General features: G+C 45.4%; 1 protein-coding gene across 3 annotated transcripts in view; it reads left to right on the top strand.

Moving 5' to 3' along the window:
- Window positions 1–644: 644 nt before the first annotated feature.
- Dip2b (disco interacting protein 2 homolog B) overlaps window positions 645–23,659 on the top strand; it is a 194,789-nt gene continuing 171,774 nt past the window's right edge. For all 3 annotated transcript variants that reach the window (XM_057791489.1, XM_057791492.1, XM_057791493.1), the window contains exon 1: window positions 645–881. In XM_057791489.1, coding sequence (XP_057647472.1) covers window positions 782–881 — 100 coding nt within the window. In that variant the 5' untranslated portion in view covers window positions 645–781. The remainder of the gene's footprint in view (window positions 882–23,659) is intronic.

Here is a 23,659-nt window from a genome sequence, read left to right on the forward strand (position 1 = left end):
TTCACTCCCTCTCCACTGCTAAGTTTTTTTGTTTTTATTTTTTATAATTCTTTATGAATCAAGACAAGATGTAGCACATTCTACTGTAATCCTTTTTTCTCGTGTTTTGAGACAGGTCTCAGGTAACCCAGGCTGGCTCCCACCGAGGAAAGAAAATGACCTTGAATTCCAGATCCTCCGGTTTCCACCTTCGGAGTGCTGGGATTACGTGCAGGAGACACTTAGCTGTCTCCTGTCTTAAAGCTTGTAACTGAAAAGAAAAAAAAAGGGGAGGAGGGTTTGCCAGGTGGAATTCAGTAACTGGTGGATACGGCAGGGTCTGTTGCAGGTCCTCTTAGAGAGGTGGCCATTAGGCAAAGTGGGGGAAAGGACAGGACAGGACAGAGGCATGCTCTAGGGGATGAAAGGGGCTGGAAGAAGTAGGGCAAAAGCCTCGGAGGAAATTCCTTGCTTGAGAGTTTGGAAGGTAAGTGCTGTGTGTCTCCTGTAGATTTCCCTGGCAGAGCCGAGACGATTCCATTCTGCGCTCCCGAAGCCCGGCGGCAGAGGGCGCCGTAGCCACGCCCGTCCTGCGCCTCCGGGGCGGGGCGTCCTCGGGGCGGGGGCGGGGCCGCGCGCTCACGTGACCCCAGCTCATGGCGGCGGCGGCGGCGGCGGTAGCGGCAGCGCCGGCGGCTCTCAGCGGCTGGAGCCGGATCCTGTAACCGGGGTGTGGGCCCGCGTCAGTCCGTCCCTCCTTCGGCCCCCTCTTGTCTTCCGGAGTGTGGCTGGCGGAGCCGCGATGGCGGAGCGAGGCCTGGAGCCGTCGCCGGCCGCGGTGGCCGCGCTGCCCCCCGAGGTGCGGGCGCAGCTGGCGGAGCTGGAGCTGGAGCTGTCGGAGGGTAGGCGCGCGGCGGCCCGGGCGGGCGGGCGGGCGGCGGCCTGCGGGGAGGTTGGGCCGGGTGCTTGCCGCTCCCCACCCGCGAAGCGTGGCTGCGCTTTCATTGTTGTCCCTGGGGGCCCCAGCAGGACTTGGAGACGGGTCAGCTCGAGACAAAGCTGCGCCCTCCGGCTGACACCTTGCCCCTCTGCCCTGGCTTTCTCCTGAAGGGCCGCACGCCTGCACCCATCTCCTGCCTTCGAAAGAGACCCAGGGCAACGCCGCAGCTCCATCTCTTCCTGCTTCTCTAACAATGCGAGGTGCCTCACCAGTGACAGGCGTGAGAAAGGAGCGGGGGAGCCATTGAGGGTCCGAGATTAGAGGCAGTGGCGCTAACCCAGAGAGACACCCGATGCTGCTGCTTTTAGACGGCTTCTCTCATGGGGGGCAGCGGGGCTTTTTCTTGGCACCTGTATTCAGGCTGGGTTTCCGCATCTGATCGTCTTTTGGAGTCTTTGAAGAGGTGGCTACCGGTTACGTGCAAATCCTGGCCAGCACCCTCTTTCTTTTGACAATGGATTAGTACAGGGAGGGTTGGGTTTATTTAGATAATTTCAAACATGGACTATATCTAGACACTGTTACTAGTAAAGTCCCTTGGACAACAATGAGAAGCGCAATGCCGGCTGTGGGCATGTGATCAGGGAATGCGCTGTTGCCACCAGCTCTCTCTCTCTCTCTCTCTCTCTCTCTCTCTCTCTCTCTCTCTCTCTCTCTCAAGTTCCTGTTTTTATCGCAGGCGGCCTCTGAACAAAAGCAGCATTTTCTCCGCGCTGGGTGTCAGTACTTTGCTGATGTCTCCAGAGTTACATATTGTTGAATCCCTTGCCAAAGGCCTTCACCATTATTTTTCAAGTGCATTAGAAACTGTTGATGGGGTAGGGGGGAAAGAATGTGACCAAGTTCCCGTGAGAGTTCCAGTTCTGACTTTTGTTAACTTACCATGGCTTTTTAAAGGGGTTTTCCCCTTAAAAGTCACTTACAGTGAAAAACCAGGATGAATTTGAGTGTTACAAATCTTAAGCAATTGAAGGAAATAATTAATTTTAATAACACTTTAAGGCTTTCCCAATGTATAGGGTGGTGTGTTTTCACCTGCATGTAATTACCAACATATTATTTTTCAATTAATCAGTTGGGATGTGCTTAGGAAGATAGGAATCCTTTGGGCTGGTTGCCCGGTGATACCTTTGGTCAAAATAGTCACCAGGTACAAAAAAGTCAGTTGAAGTAGTTTGTTAAGATATGTTTCCCTTAAGATTTTCCTTTGCCTTGTCATCCTTGTGTGAAAGTGTTGTCATTAAGTCTGATTAACTCCATTCAAATCTTTTTAAACAGTTACTATTATTTTTTTTTAAATAACAAATCAGCTATGGCTTTCCTTAGCCAGAAAGGGAGGTTTGGCTGAATGTTTGCGTGAGAGGGGGATTAAAAATAGGTTCTGATTGCTTTCATCGGGAAAGGGAAGTCCCGGGCGCTCCTCTGGATGTGATCTGCTCTGCGTGACTGTTTACACTCGGGGTGTTTCTAGACATCTGCGGAGAGAGCTGTTCTGAGAATCTATTTCGAGGATCTGCCGCTGATTAGCTCACCCTGCTCTCTGAGAAAGGTGCGAAAGTCTTAGAAACTGGAGACAGCAGCCTTTAGACATCTGAAGGTCAAGTGAATGGGTTATTTTCCCAGGCAGAATGTTTTGATTGGCACATGGCTTAGTTTAAATTTATTTCTTAAGGATTTGTACTGCATTAGCTTGCATTTTATTCTTCGTGCTCCAGAAGGAGATAACAGTTGAGAAACCTTGAGCCTGCAATGTCAGCGGATTGGCCATCTGTCTGTCTTGCTTCAAGTACACAGATGGTTGGTGCTATTTGGAGTTCAAGTGAAGTTAAAATAAGCCAGGGGTCCCCAAATCTTCGGTGGTATTTGTGACATCAGCAGGAGTCCCCAAATCTGTGGTGGTATTTGTGACATCAGCAGTATATTTTGAACTAGCCTTTTCAAAAAAAATTTTTTTTCTCTATAATTACTGTTCTGACAAAAAAACTTTGCTTTTTTTTTTTTTTTTTATCTTTTAAAGACCTCTGTCTGTGTTTGTCATGACTTGCTGACATTGGCAGATTTGGTCTTTCCTTGTTTTTTTTTCTTTTCTTTTTCTTAGTTTCAGGCTGTAGTTGATCCTAAAGGTAGGAGAATGTGAGCAAACTACTGGCAGAGAATTTTCTTTGTGTGTGTGTCAGTATGTGTCCGTGTGTGTTGTGCTACAGGCTTTGATCACACATGGGGTGAGATGTAGGTCGGTGCCTCCTTTGGGCTGTTTGCCGCAGAGCCAGTGCAGAGCCGTGTGATGGGTCCGCTTTTCCAGGCAGCTCATCAGGGACCGCTTCTGCACTAACAGCCTGGGACTGTCTGGAGAACCATTTAGAAACTGAATTTATAAATGAGCTTGATAGATGAGTTGGATATGGCTCTTAACATAGTTCCTATTTCTATCTTTTCTCAGGATCTGCTTGTGTCCTCCCTTGACAGTAAGCTCTGTTGGACTTCACCCCTTTGGTGTAATGGGCTTGATGAGAATTGTCTGTTTAAATCTGACCTATCGTCTGTTGTGTGATGCTTTTCCTAAGCACTGTCATCTGAACATCACTAACCTTCTCGATGGGGTAGAACAGGTATATTTACCCCCCCCCCCCTGGTTTAACAGCAGGGAATATTTGGACTCAGAAAGGTTAAAGGATTTTGTTTAACACTGCCCATCGAGTGGGCGCCATTATCTCAAGCCGTGATATTATTATGGAATCTGGACGATTGCAGTATCTGAGTTGTGATTGCTCAGATTTCCCCCTAGGAAACACTGCGTTCAGTGTTTATGCCACAGTTCTGCATAGCCTTGTTGGTTCTTAGATTCATGGTGTCTGCTTGCTGCTCAGCTGCCTTCCCTGTGCAGAGGATACAGAGGTGAGCAGGATGCTGTGCCAGCCTGCTAGGGGACATCTCTAAAAAAGTCAACAAAACGTCACACAAGACCATGATAGAGCCATGCACAGGGGCTGCCTTCTAAGAAAGAGGAAGCTTTCCCGTTGTGAAAAGCATCAGAGAGCTGTAAGTACAAGTTGTGTAGTTGGTAGCAAAGGCTGTGATTTGGCAGGCGCACAGCACTGGGTGTTAGGCCAGCGCTGGTGGTGCAGGCTGGAGGGTGAGCAAGTCTTTCCGTGTCTGAGAACAGCCCAAAGACAGTGGCGGCTGGAAAGGTATTTAAGATAAAACAACACTTACCGGAAGGGAGCCTCCCTTTTCTTGTTTGGACACTTCTGGGCATGAACAGCATCACACCCCCTGTCCCTACATGTTTCATTCCCTGTCTCTGAGTCCTGAAAGTGGCACAGAGTCCACCTTGGAGGCGGAGACATAGAGGGCACCTTCTTAGGAGTTGTAGGAGGGTTGAAAAGAAAGGGGAAATATGGGCAGACTGAATTTTAATCTCAGAAATGAGCAGGACAACTTTCATCAGCAGAAAATTTGTAAGGCCTTTCTGTTTACCTGCAGCGGGGACTCACTTCTCTCCAGATGTGTCACGAATTCATGGAGTTGTAGGCTACATACCCCACCCCCCAGGCAACTGAAATACCTGATGTCAAGAGTTCAAGTCTGGAATATAGATTATTTTTATTTATATTGCTGCATGCTAAAGAAGCATTCTACCACTGATTTCTACCCTCGCTCAGTCCTATAGACTTTTATTAAATTACATTAATTATTAATTACATACTATGTATGCACATGAGCTCATGTGTATGTGTCAGTGTGTGCTCATGTGCGTGTTCACACACACGTGTCATGGTGCGTGAATGGAAATCAGGAGAACAGTGGGATCAGTTTTCTCCCTCCCACCATCCAGGTCTTGAATGGTGAACTAAGGTTGTTAGGTTTGTTGGCTGGTGCCTTCCTGCTGAACCATTGGGCCAGCCCCAGATCCATGTGTTTAAAATGTCTGATTTTCTTTATTGGAGTATTAGGGATTGAGTCAGGGCCTTACACATGCTAGGTGAGTGTCTACCATCACCCCCATGAGTGCTCTGCCGTGGGGCTGTGTCACCATCTCCCCGCCACCCCGGTGAGGGTGAGCGCTCTGCCATGGGGCTGTGTCACCATCACTCCGGTGAGCTGAGCACTCTTCTGTAAGGCTGTGTAGATTTTACTTATTTTTTCCCCTTCATTGCAAAGAGAGCCTAGGCTGGTTTAGAAGCCACTATGCCTGGCCCCCATAGGTTGATTTGTTTTTGAGACAGGGTCTCTCTGTGTAGCTCTGGCTGCCCTGTAATTTACTGTATAGATCAGGCAGGCTGGTCTCGAACTCAGAGATCCTCTTGTCTCTGCCTGCCAAGTCCTGGGATTAAATCTGCACCACCACACCTGAATCGTTTATTTATTTAAATAATTTAAAAGAATTTTCCCCAGGGTTTGTAAGGTCATTATTGTAATTTTCCATTGCTCTCTTATGCCAAAATATGGAATAATGCCCCTTCTTGCCTGTTTATATTTTGTCAGTCACATGTTTTCTGATTAATTAAACTGCTTTTCATTTAATATAAACTGTAGAAGCCAGAGTTGTAAGGAAGTTTAATATGGGCTGGTATAATATGGCATGTAGGGCAGCGTTTGCCCCGACAGGGGATAGATGCTCAGTGACTTGGCTGTTCTCGTGAACAGGGTCCTTTTTGAAGTGATGCATGAGGTCCGCTGGTGGAGGTTTTTTAAAGCAGGGTTTCACTCTACCGTCATTTCCCTTGACAGCCTAGATCCTTGCTCTAACACACGCTGGTCCCTGTGGAAGGCTGCAGCAGAAAAGCTTTCGGTCTGTTTTCACTCATCGTCCGCCATATGCGTGATGAGAATGTACCTGAGCCTGAAGGACCAGGCACTTGGCTTGAGCATGAGTGTGGTTCTGAGATTTGGGCTTCTGTAGCCTGGAGGGCTGGTGTGGGTGCCTCAGCCGTCCAGCAGGATGGGCCTAAGCTCCCTTTGTGCCCAGTGAGCACTTCTTTTGCTTTTTCCTCCAACTGTTTTCTGGTATCTTTTCCTTTGAGTTGACATGCAGCCAGCCTTGTTGAACTGTAGTCCAGGCCCGCTGCCTCTCTTTAGAATGACCTTTGGTCTTTTCAGAAGCTAGAGCTTTGGATTGAAGTCTTTGCTAAGTCCAGGGTTTCAATGTTTATTTATAAGTTTGTATTATAAGTTTACTGAAGGAACATAAGCTTGCATGTTGCTTAACCTTGGGGTCAGTGCTAATTCAAAAATCAGTAACTTATTTTGTTGTTGTTGATTGTTGGTGGGAAGTTTCACGTGCTGATGGTAAATTAAGTGCAGTGTAGTGTGGATGCACTTCTGTGTACAGGAGGAGGGTTTGTTTGTTTGTTTTGGGATAGGGTCTCACTATGTAGCTCTGGCTATCCTGAAACTCGCCATTGTAGACCAGGCTGGCTTCAAACTCAAAGAGATCTACCAGCCTCTGCCTCCCAAGTGTGGACTTGTTTTTTGTTTGTTTGTTTTTGTTGTTTTGCTTTTTTATGTGATGCCTGCATGTATGGATGTACACCAGCGAAGTCAGGGCGCTTTGAATCCCCTGGAACTGGAGTCAGGATGGTTGTAAGCCACCGTGTGTGTGCTGGGAATTAAACCCAGGTCCTCTGCAAGAACAGACAGGGCTCTTACCTCCTGAACCATCTCTGCAGTTCCTACTCTTAGTTCCTTTCCCTCATTTTCAAGAAGAAGAACCATGTCCTCCCTGTTCTGAAGTGCACACCCCTACTGTGTTCCCAGTCCCATCTCCCACCTGTCCTCCTCTGTGGGAGCTTGGGACCTGCTGTAAGTATCTCTTCATTCCTAATCTTTTTACCTTTGTCTTTTTGCTCAGCTTCTCATGTAACTTCTTGACTCTTGGTCTCTTCTCTTCAGCATTTATAGTTGTTCCAGTTTTTTTCTGGGGAAGATGGGAGAACACACAACAAACGCTTCTCAGCTGCTTGCTGTCATGTGTCTAGAGGAGGAGATACTGACTGTGTCTGCGCCCCCTCCCACCCCCCAGGATTTTTCTGTAGCTTTGGAGCCTGTCCTGGAACTAGCTTTTGTAGACCAGGCTGACCTCAAACTCACAGAGATCCGCCTGCCTCTGCCTCTGCCTCTGCCTCCTGAGTGCTGGGATTAAAGGTGTGCGCCACCACCACCCGGCCCAACTGTGTCTCTTATTTTGCCTTTGCTTACTGCTCAGTCCACCACCAAAACAGCTGTTTCCATGACTGCTAGTTGCCTCGATTCAGACTGGGTACCTCTGGGTACTGCTGTAGTGCTGGGCACAGCCCTTTGCTATTTTATTTTTTTAATCTTTTTCAGACAGGTCTCTGTAGTCCAGGGTAACTTTGAGCTTGTGGTAATCTTTTTGCTTTGGCCTCCTGAATGCTAGAATTACAAGTGCGAACACCATACCTGGCTCTGTGGATCATGGTCTCCACAACATTTTCTCTCTTCTTGATTCCTTGTGGTTTCCAGGCTGTTCTCATGCTTTGTCCTGGCATCTCACTCCATCTTGCTTCTGATGCAGGTGTCTTCAATAGCTTGTCATCTTACTTACATATAATGTACGGAGCAGTCTCACGCACGCGTCAGATGTCAGTGGCCCTCAGTTGACTCCCAGGTATTAATCTCTAGCACTGAGATCCTTTGCTGTGTGCATACCACTGGTATCCCTCTGGACTACTTAGTAAACCCAAAGCTTCTTCTTGTTCCAACTCCTCCACAGCTAGTTCTCTGTCCAAAGATGGCCATTGTTTCAGAGTGCCTTCTTTCTGTCTGTGGTGCTCAGTTTTCATTGTCAGTGCTGTCCTAGTTAGGTCCACTGCTGTGAAGGAGAATGGCCATGACAACTCTTTTTTGTTTTTGGTTTTTCGAGACAGGGTTTCTCTGTGGTTTTGGAGCCTGTCCTGGAACTAGCTCTTGTAGACCAGGCTGGTCTCGAACTCACAGAGATCCGCCTGCCTCTGCCTCCCGAGTGCTGGGATTAAAGGCGTGCACCACCACCGCCCGGCCCCCATGGCAACTCTTATAAAGGAAAACATTTAATTGAGGTGGCGGCTTACAATTCAGAGGTTCAATCCATTATCACGGCAGGGAGCATGGAGATGTGCAGGAGACATGGTGCTGGAACAGGAGCTGAGAGTCCTACATCTTGCAGGCAACAAGAAGTTGAACAAGTATCACACAGAGGGAAGCTTAAGCAAAAGAGACCTCAAAGCCTGCTCCCTCAGTGACTATTTCCTCCAACAAGGCCACACCTATTCCAACAAGGCCACACCTATTCCAACAAGGCCACACCTCCTAATAGTGTCACTCCCTATGAGCTTATGGGGGCCAATTATATGCAAACTAAAACTTGACTGGACCAAGAAACATCAGTGAATTAATGAGATGGACCTTTGAATGTATCGTCATAGGCTTCTCCAGAGAGGGTTAGCTGAGGGGAAAGTAGGAAGATCGCTTTTAGTGTGGGTAGCACATAACAGTCTGGAGTCCTGGACTGGATAAAAAAGGAAAGAAAGAAAACAGACACAAGTTCACACATCTTTCTGTGCTGTCTAGACTGCCAAGGCGTGAGCCAGTGGTCGTCTGCCACCATATGTCTTCCACGCCATGATGGACTGTGTCCCCTAACTGTGAGCCGAATGAACCCTTCCTTAAGGATTTAAATACCTCTGTCAGGTAGTTTGTCATAGCAACAAGACAGCAACCAATACATCATCTAAGACTTTCCGATGCTATAACAGAATCCTGTAGACGGGATGATAGGTATATGATAGAAATGGATTGCTTACCATTTACAAGTTAAGAAGCCGGAGTTGGAGGCAGCCAGCACATTCTTTCTTGTGTGGGAAATGGTGCCATTGGGGCTCAGTGGGAGTTTGGGCAGGTGACTATGGAGGAAGAGACTAGATTGTGACTCAGAATTGTGACAACATTTGTGACTAGAGTCCAGTACCCACAGTGTGTCTCTGTATGCAGGATGGCTGAAGGCTGACGGGGGTTGGGGCTGCCTTGTGGACCATGTATTCCCAGCTGGATGCAGGTGGTCATGACTTCTAATGGGGTCTGTGTTGATGTTCTGCAGATATTCAGTTCTGTGGGATAACATGGTACATCTTGGAATGTTGATCTAATTAAAGTTTGGTAGAATATATTACTGTTTTAATAAAGATAAAAAAGATAAAGGGCTGGGGCATGGCTCAGGAGTTTAGCATCAAACATGAGAACTGGTATTTGCACTCTAGAGCCTAGTAAGTACTGGGTGGATGTGGCAGCCCAGTCCAACCTCAGAAAGCAAAGCTGGGGATCCCCAGACCAAGTTGGCTAGGGAGACTAGCCACAACATCATTGAGCTCTGGGTTTGGTTGAAAGACTCTGCCTCATTGAATAAAGGTGGAAGAGCCAACCAACTGAGGATGATTCCCAGCATCGGGTGTACCCACGTGCATGTGCAGCTCTACACATGTGTGCCAACACGTGCATATCACACACACACACACACACACACACATTCACAAGTTGGAAGAAGGAAAAAGAAACTCTAAGAAAATGAATTCTTAATGTTTAAAGTTTGTAATGAATCCAGTTTGCTTTAGTGGCTGGCCACTTCATGAGTCCTGTGTCAGTCAGTCCCGTGTTCCTTTCTTAGGAAAGAATTGAAAGACTAAGTGCTTTCCTCGGGCAGGATGGTTTTCGGTTCCTATGTCATGTGATAAAGGGCACCATTCACTTAGGATACAGTGTGTAGTGGCCCTAACTGGTGAGGACTGAGACCAGAGAGCAAGGGCAGGAGGCTCCCCTAGAGGCTGCTAGAGCCACTCCCCACAGTGAGGTTAGGGCGTGGCGTGGAGACCTGTAATTAGGAGGCAGAATTGTTGACTGGAGAAGCAGTGGGGCTGCGGACAGGAGATTTGGCGGAGGAATCTAGCGGACTACTATGCTCTGGGGCTTCCTCAGTCTACCCCTCTGTGATGGGTGTGATGGAGGTTGTCCTAGGAGAATTTGTGCAGCAGGAAGAAAACAGCTCTGGGAAGTACCAACATTTGGAGCTACAGAAAAGGAACCTGGAAAAGAAGGTGGCTGTGAGAGAAAGGGCAAAGCAGTGGGGATTCCCTTAAGAGTCCAGTTGCTGAGGCCGCTTGACTGAAGTAGATTCATAAGATGCCACTGAACTTACAGGCCAAGGAGACCACTAGTGGTGGCTTTTGCCTGAGCTTCTTTTGTTGTTGGTGGTTGTGTTTCTTTTTTGGGAAGCGGTCTCACTACATAGCCCTGGTTGGACTGGTACTCCCGCTGTGATCTAAGCTGGCTCAAACTCAAGGCGGTCTTCATGCTGGAATTGCAGGCGGTTTTGGTGGCCCTGGGGGCAGGGATTGTGTGTGGAGACTACAGCATGTTGGGTTCCTCTTGGTGAAGCATGCAAAGCCGAGAGAAGTGGAAGTGAGGCCGGCAGGAGCACGGCCTGGCTGTGAGGAGATGAAGTGGTAGGTTGCTTGTCTGTGTGTCTCTTCCTTGTCTGTCCCCACTAGAAAGAATGTTGCAGGACCCTTGTCCACCCCACAAGAACAGAAGGAGCTTCTGGTGTGGTAGGCACTGTCACGTTTCTGCTGGCCAAACAGGAGAGACTTGAGCATGTTAGATTTGGAGTAGAGGGGCTTGGGGACTTGGAGCATGGTCCTCTTGAGTCAGCAAAGTGGAGTGACTGCATCAGGGAAAGAGGAAAGGGCAGATAGTCACAAGTAGTAGAGGAGGGAGTTGAGAGGCCTCTCTTGGATGGCCTTGTGATTACTCTGTCAGTCAGAAATAAAGAGTAAAGAGTGAGTATATATTTTTGGTAAAAGCTTTGTGAAGACATAGAAAAAAGAAGAAAAAAAAAGCCAGGTGGTGGTAGTGTTTGCTTTTAATCCCAGCACTTGGGAGGCAGAGGTAGGCGGGTTTCTGAGTTTGAGGCCAGCCTGGTCTACAGAGCTAGTTCTAGTACAGACACCGTAGCTACACAGAGAAACTCTGTCTTTAAAAACCAGAAAACTACAACAAAAACAACCCAGACAGCAACAAACAAACCAACTAAAATCAGAAACAAGCCAGCCCTTCTAAAATGACTGCACCAGGAGGCACGCATAGGTGATGATCTGCTACGTAAGGGCAGCCGAGGCCAGGCTGTGCCAGACAGGCTGAGTAAGAGCAGGTGAGACAAGAAGCCGTGTGTAGTCTCAGACTGCAGGTCGGGTGTGGCTGAGCACGGAGGATTAGCACACTTGTGTGCATGCTGGCTCATTGTGCCACACAAGCAGCGGAGTTCATCCTTAGTGTCTTGGGAAGTTGGGGGAAAGTGGAGTACAGTGGTTCGCTGTCCCTCCTTGAGAAAACCAAAAGAAACCTGAGCTCTGAGTGCAACGGCAGCATCTTGGTCCTCATCAGGCTCTTTCCTGTGATTTGTTTCTGATTCATTCAGCAGGAAACGACTTCCCCAACTGTAGCAAACCTGTTTCTCAGATAATGTAGAAGTAAAGGTAACAGTGAGAAAGAGGATGTGTGCTGTCATGGCTAGTCACAGGAGACGTGACTGTATTGGTCTATCAGGTTTATCTGGAGGTAGGGAATAGTACACTGCTTTTGCTTACAGTGCCTTTTTTTTTCTTTTTTTGAGACAAGGTTTCTCTGTAGCTTTGGAGCCTGTCCTGGAACTAGTTCTTGTAGACCAGGCTGGCCTTGAACTCACAGAGATCCGCCTGCCTCTGCCTCCTGAGTACTGGGATTAAAGGTGTGCGCCACCACTGCCCGGCCAATGCTCTATTTCAGTTAGTCAAGTTTAAGACTGCTTATTTCTCAGGGTCTTTCTGGAAGAGAAAAGAATAGGAAGGACGAAGTTACAGCGTTTTAGACTTGGGTTGGAGTGAAATAACCCAATCAAGCTGTTTGGTTTTCTTTTGCTGTCAGTGAATAGGCTTCTGAGAGTGAGCTCTACAAGGAGGAAAGGTGGCTGAGCTGAACTCTTTTCATTTGCTAGGCCGTGTTCCCTGAGAAGGAGGGCGTCTTCCAGAAAGGACAGGCTCTGTGGGTCATTGGCTGAAGGTAGCTCCAGATTCTTCACACCGTGTTTAATTCTCTGTAGGGGAAAGCACCTGCTCCTTTTCAGAGATGGAAGGACATTTCCTTCAGATAGAAGTGCAATCAGAAGTGACTAAGGCATCGTGACTGGAACTTGGCATCGTTGTAACTGGTTCTACGGGTGGTAGAAAACTATCTCCGCCTCCCTAGAATCTCAGTCTTCACTGTTAGTTAAACAGCACCACAATTGACCACTCATTTTGCAGAAGAAAAATGACTTCATCAGCACTTTGAGGAAAACTTGGGCAACAGATCATGTGTTCACTTGCCATCGGAAAGCTGAGGACCCATTTATCATTTTACTGAGATTTATAAAAACATCTTTCAATAATTTTGAATCTGGACTGGAGAGATGGTTCAGTGATTAAGAGTACTGGCTGCTGGTCTCATTCCCAGCACCCACACAAGGGCTCACAGCCATTTTAACTCCCATTTCCAGGTGATCTGACCTTGTCTTTTAGTTTCCACAGATGCTAAGAACGTAATATGGTCCACAGACACATGTGCAGACAAAGCATCCATATTCATAAAAATAAAAAAATGCCTTTTTTTTTTCTTTTTATAAAAAGAACTTGGAACCAGGCCTGATGATTCACACCTTTAATCCTAGTACTTGGAAGCAGAGGCAGGTGGATCTCTGTGAGTTTTATGACAGTCAAGGCTACGTAGAGAGACACTGTCTTAAAAAAAAACAAAACTTTGAATCTGTATGTGGTCACCCCTAGCTGTAGTTCCAGCTACTTAGGAGGCTGAGGATCATTTGTGCTCAGGAGTTTGAAGCCAGACTGGCAATTTAGTTTGTTTTTTTTTTTTTTTTTTTTTTTTTTAGCCCTGACTGGCCTGGGATTCATTGTGTAGACCAGTTTTTGTTTTTTGTTTTTTTTGTTTTTTTTAAATATTTATTTATTTATTATGTATACAATATTCTGTCTGTGTGTATGCCTTCAGGCCAGAAGAGGGCACCAGACCCCATTACAGATGGTTGTGAGCCACCATGTGGTTGCTGGGAATTGAACTCAGGACCTTTGGAAGAGCAGGCAATGCTCTTAACCTCTGAGCCATCTCTCCAGCCCCCTGTTTTTTTTTTTTTAAATAGGTTTTTCGTTTGTTTGTTTTTGTGTGCCCCCCTCCCGAGACAGGGTTTCTCTGTAGCTTTGAAGCCTGTCCTGGAACTCATTCTGTAGACCAGGCTGGCCTCAAACTCACAGGGAGCCATCTGTCTCTGCCTCCCGAGTGCTGGGATTAAAGGTGTGCACCACCACTGCCCAGTGGCCAGTTTTTTTTTTTGTTGTTTCTTTTTTAAAGATTTATTTATCCTTATGTGTTTGTGTGTATATGTGTACCACAGATACAACCTTGAAGCCAGAGAGTGTTAGACCCTCTGGAGCTGGAGTTGGAGACAGTTGTGAGCTGCCTGATGTGTGAGCTCTGGAAGAACAGCTTGTGCTGCTAACCACTGAGCCATCTCTCCAGCTCCACCCCTCTGTTTTTTCCCTTTGTCTTTTTGAGGGGTCTCAGTATCCTCCCCAGCACTGGGATGCAGGTGGCCTGGGAGCCCGTCACCTCCTGCCTGTGCTGTCCTATGTGATTGTTCTGCCATCAGAGGAAGCAATGTTCATGTTTATTTTGTTTGTTAATTAGTCCTAATGCTACGTGTGCAAATTATGCCTAAATATTGAGACCCCACAGCTTTTGTAGCGTCATTATTAAGTAAATATTGCTTTTGGAACCTAGAACTATTGTTGGGGTCATAGGAAAAGAAGTACAATCTCTTATTATCCAGTCCTCTGCACTCAGTGAGAATAGCTCTGACTCAAGGTCCGCTAACTCTTCTTCTTACCCCATTGATGATGTTTCTTACAGCTAAATTTTTCTCTTCTTTTTTTTTAAAGTGGAAATGATTCTAGGCAGTGACACAGTTCATCAAGCACAGCATATGGGAGGGCAGAAGCAAGCAGATCTTGGCATTTAAGGCAATTCCAGTCTACCTAATGAGTAGGGCCACAGAGTGGGACTGGTTCAAGCAGCCACTGCCACTAACAACCCCAAACTGGGAATGAAGATAACATGAAGAACATACACGCTAAACTATAAAGTCCTTACCTTTCAAAAATTCTTTTTTTTTTTTTTTTTTGGTTTTTTGAGACAGGGTTTCTCTGTAGTTTTGGTGCCCGTCCCGGAACTAGCTCTTGTAGACCAGGCTGGCCTTGAACTCCCAGAGATCCACCTGCCTCTGCCTCCCGAGTGCTGGGATTAAAGGCCTGCGCCACCACCGCCCGGCCCTTTCAAAAATTCTTTCTCCCCCCTCTTTAAAACAATTATTTTTATTTAATTTAAGGTTATGTGAATGAGTGTTTTGCCTGCATATTTGAGCACCACATACAGGGCTGGTGCTGAGGGAAGCCAGAAGAAGGCATTGGATTCCCTAGAACTGGGTTTACTGGTGGCTATGAGCCTTTGTGTGGGTGCTGGGAATCAAGCGTGGGTCTTTTGGAAGAGCAATAGCGACTCTCCAGCCCCATCTGCCTTCCATATGGCCTCACTGTGTAGCCAAGGCTGCCATCAACTCTTGATTCTCTTGCTTCAGTCTCTCCAATCTTGGGGTTACAAGTGGGTGTTTATCACTGCTGGTTTCTCTCTTTAGCACTGTGTTTGCTTCATTTTACTTTATACCAGGTGGGCGGCAGACTGTAGTCCTTAACAGAGTTGACAATTGACTTAGCCCAGGAAGTCTTTTTCTTTTTTTTTTTTTTTTTGAGACAGGGTTTCTTTGTGTAGTCCTGGCTGTCCTGATACTCAGTAGACCAGGCTGGCCTCGAACTCAGAAATTCATCTGCCTCTGCCTTTCTGTGTGTTGGGATTAAAGGTGTGTGTACCACTGCCTGCCTAATCAGAAAGTCTTTAATATGTCTATTTTTAGTGCTTCTCTTGGGTTGGGAATAAAAGTTCAGTAGCTACACATGCACAGAGTCCTGGGTTTGATTCTGAGTTTCCAAAACAAAATAAACCAGAAACCTGTTTATTTTATCAATTGTTCTCCAACACAGATCTAAATTAGAAACAAAAATCGTTATAAGGACCTACACTGGAGGAGCTGAAACAGCAGAGGTGTTTTTAGACAGGGTCTCACTGGCCCTACGATGATGGCCTTGAAGTTGTGATCCTCCTGCCTCTGTCTCCTGCAAACTGGGGTTACAGGTGTGAGCCATGGTTACCTCAAAGTAGCAGGGTTTTTTTGTTTTGTTTTTCTTTTTTCTTTCTTTCTCTCTCTCTCTCTCTCTCTCTCTCTCTCTCTCTCTCTCTCTCTCTCTCTCTCTCTCTCTCTCTCTCTCTCTTTCATTTTACTGCATTATCATCACCAGGGTCCCTTTCTCCCGGAAGCCCTGCTTCTCCAGTGTCCTAACCCCCTAATCTGCTGCCTTGCCTGGGAGGGGACAGCACTAGAGCATCACAGCTTTTGCCTCTGGGATTTTCTGGAGCCTAAGAGGCTTCAAGACCCAGGCAGGCCGTTGTAGTCAGGCCTCAGCAGGGGACTGGCCTCTCTCCTCAGCAAGTCCTGCTCCTGGGTTTTTTTTTGGGATTTTTCGAGACAGGGTTTCTCCGTAGGTTTTGGTTCCTGTCCTGGAACTAGCTCTTGTAGACCAGGCTGGCCTCGAACTCACAGAGATCCGCCTGGTTTTTATCAGCATTCTTCCCAGCTTCTCTGAGCATGTCTAGTTAAAAGTTTTTAAGGAAGATTTCTTCTAATTTCTGAAGGGCAGGGTTTTGACAGCCCATCTTGGTTTGTTGCTTCTTCACAGACCATATAAAATGTGGTTTTTCCTTGTCAGTGTGAGTGACTTCCCTGTGAACGTTTGTAGCTTGTGTGCTTTTCTTCCGGAATTGAGTCGATTTTCCTAGATGTTTACAGTATTATTGTGCAGTATTATATATAAAAGAACATAGATAATGTGTGTTCACAGTTTGAGAAGGTGTACACTAGACACTGCTATACATGTAATTTAGTTTTAGTATTGAAACTTTAAAATACCCTTTAGGGCCCATAGACTTGTTTTTCTCCTTACACTCTGCATAGCCATCAACCTGAATTTCTTTTCTTTTCTTTTTTTTTTTTTTTTGAGGCTAAGTATCTCTGGATAGCCCTGTCTGTCCTTGAACTCCCTGTGTAGACCAGGCTGATCTCAGACTCACAGAGCTCTGCCTGCTTCTGCTTTCCCAGTGCTGAAATTAATGATGTACACCACCATACCTGGCTCCTTAGAATTTATTTCTGGGTTTTCTGTTACTTTAAATATTACAACTGTGAGTACTCTTATATATTTCCTTCATAGTTAAAAGTGTTCATCTATACTGTTAGTCTTGGATTTTCCCCATGTGTTGTACATAGCAGAAAATGTGAGCAAAATTTTTGAATGGGAAATTGTAAATGATTAAAAATTATGGCATTTCGCTGGGCTGTGGTGGCGCACGCCTTTAATCCCAGTACTCGGGAGACAGAGGCAGGTGGATCTCTGGGAGTTCAAGGCCAGCCTGGTCTACAAGAGCTAGTTCTGGGACGGGCACCAAAGCTACAGAGAAACCCTATCTCGAAAAACCAAAAAAAAAAAAAAAAAAATTATGGCATTTTTGTATTTTTCCATAGTCCCTTAAATATACTGTTTTTTATTCTCAGATTTTTTTTTTTTTTTTTTTTTTTTTTTTTTGGTTTTTCGAGACAGGGTTTCTCTGTGGTTTTGGAGTCTGTCCTGGAACTAGCTCTTGTAGACCAGGCTGGTCTCAAACTTACAGAGATCTGCCTGCCTCTGCCTCCCAAATGCTGGGATTAAAGGCGTGCACCACCACCGCCCGGCTATTCTCAGATTTTTAAAAGATTGCTTAGCTGGGTAGTTGTGGCGCACACCTTTAATCCCAGCACTTGGGAGGCAGAGGCAGGTGGATCTCTGTGAGTTCAAGGCCAGTTTGGTCTACAGAGCAAGTTTCAGGATTGTTGGGACTGTTATACAGAGAAACCCTGTCTCAAAAATTCCTTAACACTTACTCTCTTCCTTGAAGACTATAGAAAAATAAGGGACCAGAGGATTTTGAGTTAGGTACTAAAAATCATGCAGCTTTTGTTAGCTAGCTGTAATTTAGGCAAACGTGATGCTTTTGCAGAGACATTTCAGAGGTCATCTGCGTCACATATCTGTTTCAGGTGCTTCTCTTCGAACTGGAATGGTGTGTGGCTGTGAGTTTCATAACTTTTATAATTTATTCTTTCTATTTACCTCATCATTTTCTATCAGTAACTCAAGTTTTTTGTTTGCACTGTGTTGCAGTATATTTGTGTATGTGAAGATGTGTCCATGTTTTGTCTCACCTACCTAAGGCACCTGTTTTATTTAATAAAGAGCTGAATGACCAATAGTTAGGCAGGGCTTCCAGGCAGAGTGGGGAATTCAGGATGTGTTGTAATATGAGCGGCAGGGCTGCGTCCCCGGCACCCAGCCGCCCGCATGGCTAGCTTATGCCCCGAAATAATTACACGGAAACTGTATTCTTTTAATCACTGCCTGGCCCATTAGCTCCAGCCTCTTATTAGCTAGCTCTTACATATTGATCTAACCCATTTCTAATATTCTGTGTAGCACAACGAGTTGGCTTACCAGGGAAGATCTTAACCTGCGTCTGTCTGGAGTGGGAGAATCATGGCGACTCTCTGACTCAGCTTCTTTCTCCCAGCATTCTGTCTGTTTACTCCACCCACCTAAGGGCTGGCCTATAAATGGGCTAAGGCAGTTTTCTTTATTAGTTAACCAATGAAAGCAACAGATAAGATACAAGACCCACTTCCATCAAGGATGAATCTAGGTGTACAGGAGGCACCAGCTCAACGGGGAACAAGTCAGACATACAAAATGGAAGAGAGGTTGCAAAAGCCACATGGCAGAATGTAGATTAATAGAAATAGGCTAATTTAAGTTATAAGAGCTAGTTGGAAATAAGCCTGAGATAAAGGCAAAGCTTTCATAATTAATAAGAAGTCTCCATGTCATTATTTGGGGGCTGACATTCCACAGGAAAGTTCAACTATAGTTGGCGCCCAATGTGGGGTGCCAGATGAAGTGTTTACTTATATTGTTCTGTTATTAAATAAAACTCTAGAGTCAGACATTAGGGTAAGAACCTGATTGCTCAGAGAAGTGGCAGAGAAGCTACTTTCTCAATCAGAAAGGGCTTGTGAATCTTTCTAAGCCCCTTCCTACTACTTCCTCTGTCTCTCTATCTGTATTCTGGGTCCTCCAAAACCTTTATGACCAATTCTGGTCAGCTGGTTATGAACTCTGCCCTCTGATTCAAGATAAACTTTATTGACAGTCTCGGCATGTCTCTGCGAACAAATATTCCACAGCAGCACCGGAAAAACAAAAGTAAAAAACACCATAAAGCATTCAGAAGTGAAAAATTTAAATGAGAGGTGGTAGTGTGGCCCTTAATCCTAGCTCTGGGTATGGATGGGTAAGAAACAGATAGATCTCTGTGATTTCCAGGCCAATCTGGTATCAAAAAACAAAACAAAACAAAACAAAACATCCTTAGGAGATCTCCTGAAGAGTAGTAAAGCACCCAGATTGTAAGTGTGTTCTGTTTGAGTGCTGAACATTTGTCTCCAGGCTGAAGCATGCTCTACCTTTTTTTCCTTCCTGTTGGTGTTTGGGATTGACCCCAGGACTTTAGATACAGTAGACAGTGCTTTGCCATTTAGTTACGGCCACCCCTTGCTAGGGCTAAACTACACACTATGCTTGGGATAATAGTTTTCTTTCTTTTTTTTTTTTTTTTAATTTATTTATTATGTATATAGTGTTCTAGGCACCAGATCTCATTACAGATGGCTGTGAGCCACCATGTGGTTGCTGGGAATTGAACTCAGGACCTCGGAACAGCAGTCAGTTCTCTTAACCTCTGAGCCATCTCTCCAGCCCGATAATAGTTTTCTTATATCATTCTGGGTTAAAGGTAGTGGCAGAAAGAGGCGTCTGTCAACATGGCATGGCTCAGAAAAATTGTACTCAGTTTTGATCAGTGATGACAGGGCTGATAAACTATGGCACTCAGAGAAATCCATCAGAAATACCTTTAATAAGGAGTACCATGGCTGTGCTTAAGGTGTCTGCCAACAAGCCTGCAGACCTGGGTTCTTTCTCTTCAGGACCTGTGTAGTGGAGGGAGCGAACTGATTTCTGCAAGTTGTCCTGACCTACACATACAAACTATGACAATTACACTCTTCCTCCCCCAATCACACTCACAGTCATGAATAAAATTTTAAAAGTTAGCTATTTCTAAGCTACAGGGAACAGTTTGTTTGGGTTGTCTCGAATGGTGTACACCCTCTGATAACTGTCACCTTCTGGCCTCTGGAATGTTCCTGAAACGTAATTGTAGGTGTGCATTCAATTAGACATGAGATAAGAATGGGTTGGAGATTTTCTGATGATTGCTGCAGCAGTTACATTTTGAGAGTGGAACTTGCTTGAACACGAGAGACGGTACGTAGTTTTCCACGGCTGGGCTTATGAAAGAGCCTAAGCCTTGGGTTTGGAGGGATCCCAGGTGTCCTCCGCACTTGCACCGTCTCCTTGCAGCAACATGTACTGTGAAATATGAAAACAGTTTGGCCACGGTGCCAGGCTAGTTCAGGAAAGTCAAGTTTCAGAGTTAGGGTGGATGAAGAAAGTCTCATGCTAATAACTCCGTCTTAGAATGGCTCAAGAGATTAGAAAGTAGAGATTGAGATTGAGGTAGTAAAATTCTTAGTGCCCAGAGTGATTTCTAAACTGTGAGCATTTCATTTCTGTGAAATGTTTTGTGTTTTACCAAACAAATGCCTGCTTCCGTGCCCTGCCATAGAAAAGCTTATGAGGAGATAGATTTTTAGTTTTGACAGATAGAGAAATATTTGTAAGTTTGTCATAGAGAATGTCAGCTTTCCCTCATTTGGAATATGGAGTAAGAGATTAAAATGGAGACAAACTGACCAAAATACTGTGTCTAGTCTTTATTATTTTTAAAACTGAATTAATAAGTAAAGGAATCCTGATGTGCCTGGTTAGAGTTAGAATCAAGGTCTTGTAGCAAGTGATATAGAGGTTTTGATTCGGATTAAAATCTGCATTATTAAAATAGAAGAACTCATATCCTTGAACTTTAAGAGAGCTTTTACCCTACAAACTGGTAATGATGGCTTATGAATTCTCCATGCTGGAGGGAGAAGTCACCAACAGCTTCTGTTTGGGGAATAGAGAATTGCAAATCTAATTTGGGAGGGTTTAACTCTGTCATGGCTTACAGTGGCATCCCTGTGGACTGGACCACCTCAGAAATCTCTAAGTCTAAAGTGTGTGTGACTGCAGACCATCTCACACCTTTCTAGGTCTGGGACTTTCTGGAACCTGACTCCTCCTCTTGAATTTGTGACTCATGAAAGAAAGTATCATACATATGCAGTGAGCCCAACCTGGAACCTCATAGGACCCTGACTAGGCGCTGTGTTTATCTTGGCACTTCTTCCTCTTTTTTTTTTTTTCTTTTTTCTTTTCATATTTTGAGACAGGGTTTCTCTGTAGCTTTTGGAGCCTATCCTGGAACTAGCTCTTGTAGACTAGGCTGGCCTCAAATTCACAGACTTCCGCCTGTCTCTGCCTCCTGAGTGCTGGGATTAAAGGTGTGTACCACCACCGCTCGGCTTTATCTTGGATTTGTAACATGCTCCCCAAATCTTTTTAATCTGTGTTAATGTATATTTCAGTACTAGCTTTTCCTGTCTTCATATTTCCTTCTAAGAGGAAAAACACAGTTCTTTAGTTGCCACTCTCAAACCTCCTCTGTTTTACGCAGACCTGTCTGCGTATAGTGTTAGTTACGCTCGTTCCTTGTGATGTGAGGTGTGCCAGGAAGGATGCAGACAGGAGAACGGGTGACTGACTCAGATGCGCCATCCATGACACTGGGCAGCAACCACGCCTAGAAACCTTGACAATAACAGAGCCTGTGTTTGATACACCTCACTTGTTAAGTCCTGTCTGGATTTTACCATGCTGTACGTGTGTTGTTCATCAGCAGAACTGAACAGGTGCTAGAACATTCCAGAGCTTTAATCAGACCCATGACGACACTCTTCTGGCTTTGGCCTTACAAAGGAAAAGAACCACAATAGCCAGAACAAATTTTTGGTTGTTTCTTGTGGGGTGGTTGTGGTGAAATGGTTTAGGGCTCTGACCTCCATTAAGGTAGATTGTAATGGGTAAATTAAGGTGAAGGCAGTCTCCCAGCGTCTTCCCCTTCTGTAGAAGTGCCACTGCATAATGATAAAGAGGAACAATATGCACATCCAGTTCCCGGCTGTAAACATGGATCCTATACGTTCTTCTCTGTTACTTCTCCACTTAGGTATTTACTTAGAAACAGCAATAGAAATGGGTGAGTTCTTCTTGGCCTTGCTAGGAGCAAGTGTGAAAATGCAGTGCAGATACGAGTGGTGGTGCCTGCCTCTAATCATAGTGCTGGGCAGATTCTGTCTCTGCAAGTCAACCAACCAACAAGAACACAGCAAAACAACCAAGAAGAAAAGAGCCACACAGAATTCAGTGTTGTTTGTTCATTATTTATTTTTTTTGAGACAGGGTCTTATAGCCCTGACTAGACTGGAACTGGAGTTATAGCGATTATAAGCCCCTAATGTGAGTGGGACCTGAACCCAGATCCTCTGAAAGAGCAGCCAGGCCTCTTAATCACTAAGCCACCTCCCTAGTACTCAGAATAGTTTTTCAAAGTTCATAAAACCGAGCTCTATAGTTCAATGGATTTATATGGCATTTTTACAAAAGGACTGTGCCTGTGAACCTACTGCGGTGGTCTTAAAGGAAAACATTGGCTAGGAATGTGGCTTAGTATGTAGAGTGTCTATCTGTCCTGCAGGAAACCTAAGATCCCCAACACCCATAAAACTGCCTGTGTTAGTGTACACCTGGGGCTAGAAACAGGAAGATCAGAAGTTCAAGGTCATCCTCTGCTACAAGTGAGTTGGAGGCCAGCCTGGGTCACAAAACTAAATCCACAGCAAAAGAAGGAAAACACCTTCATTATCAAGAACTGTCCCCAGTAGCGTTTCCCCATCATAGGTACAGACTTCTGGGAATACCGCCAGGTTTTGTCCTCTTTTGCATTTACTTCAGTGATATCTTAGGAATGCTTCCTTTTGTTCTGGCTTCCCTTGCAGGAGTTTGTTCTGTTGCATGTGAGTTTCAGGAGTGCTTTCTTTTTCATTGTACACAATACTAGAATTATAGCTGTGATAATTCATTTGTTTTGTTGTTGATGGACAAGTAGATTCGTTTATAATTTTGATTGTGAATGTTCTTATCTTTCTTGGTGCCCATATGTTGGTTATAGTCAGTAGTAGAGCTTCTTGGCACAGGGTAGAATTTTTGTTGTTGTTGTTTGGTTTTGGTTTTCGAGACAGGGTTTCTCTGTGTAACAAGTTCCTTGCTGTCCTGGAACTTGCTTTGTAGACCAGGCTGACCTCTGACTCCTGAGTGCTGGGATTAAAGGTGTGTGCCACCACTGCTTTGCTTTAGTTTTATCTTTCAGTCCCTTTTTTTTTAAATTTTTGAATATTTCATTCATTTATTCATTCATTCATTCATTCATTCATTTTTGGTTTTCGAGGCAGGGTTTCTCTGTGTAGCCCTGGCTGTCCTGGAACTTGCTTTGTAGATGAGGCTGGCCTCGAACTTAGGTAGATCCACCTGGCTCTGCAACACCAAACCTGGCCTTTTTAAAATTTTTTTTTATTGATTTTTATTGAGCTCTACATTTTTCTCTGCTCCCCTCCCTTCTACTCTCCTCCCCTTCAACCCTCTCCCAAGGTCCCTGTGCACCCAGTTTACTCAGGAGATCTTGTCTTTTTCTACTTCCCATGTAGATTAGAACCTGACATGTTTGAAGTGCTTGTGTAAGATGGACATCCTAATCTAAAAATCTAAGCTCTGAAAGCTAAGACAGCTGGTCTTGGTGAGTACTGACAGTGTCCACAGACAGAGAGTCCTCACCTGGCTCAGCGCAGTAGACCACACGGAGAGCATAGTGCTGCCTTCCATCTTTATGTGCAGGGCGTAGGTAAAGAAGTAATGTAAGGTTAGGTGTTTGGTGTGTCTGGTCGCACTGAGATCATGTTAATAAAATTCACCTTGGACGGGGCATTGCCAGCGAGAAGTTGACAGGCACACGAAGGAGTAAGAATCTTAGGAATTCATAGGACTTAGATAAAAACAACAGTCACGCTTTTGTCTCAGCCTGAGACACCAGTATGCACCCGGCATCTTCAGGGTTAGACTGCCGAGCTCGGTCAGCAGTTTTCCTCAGCACAGGCTGGTCTTCCTTTCTGGGCTAGGGAGGACGGTCAGAAGAAACATCAGCCCAGCGGTGCCAGTGCTGGGAGCCTGGAACCTATCTGAGCCTCCTGGCAGCGCACACAGTGGGAAACGGTGGCTAGGCAGCACCGGCGTTGTTGGCAGC

Source organism: Chionomys nivalis, chromosome 17 (assembly GCF_950005125.1).
Source record: "Chionomys nivalis chromosome 17, mChiNiv1.1, whole genome shotgun sequence".
Classification (NCBI taxonomy): domain Eukaryota; kingdom Metazoa; phylum Chordata; class Mammalia; order Rodentia; family Cricetidae; genus Chionomys; species Chionomys nivalis.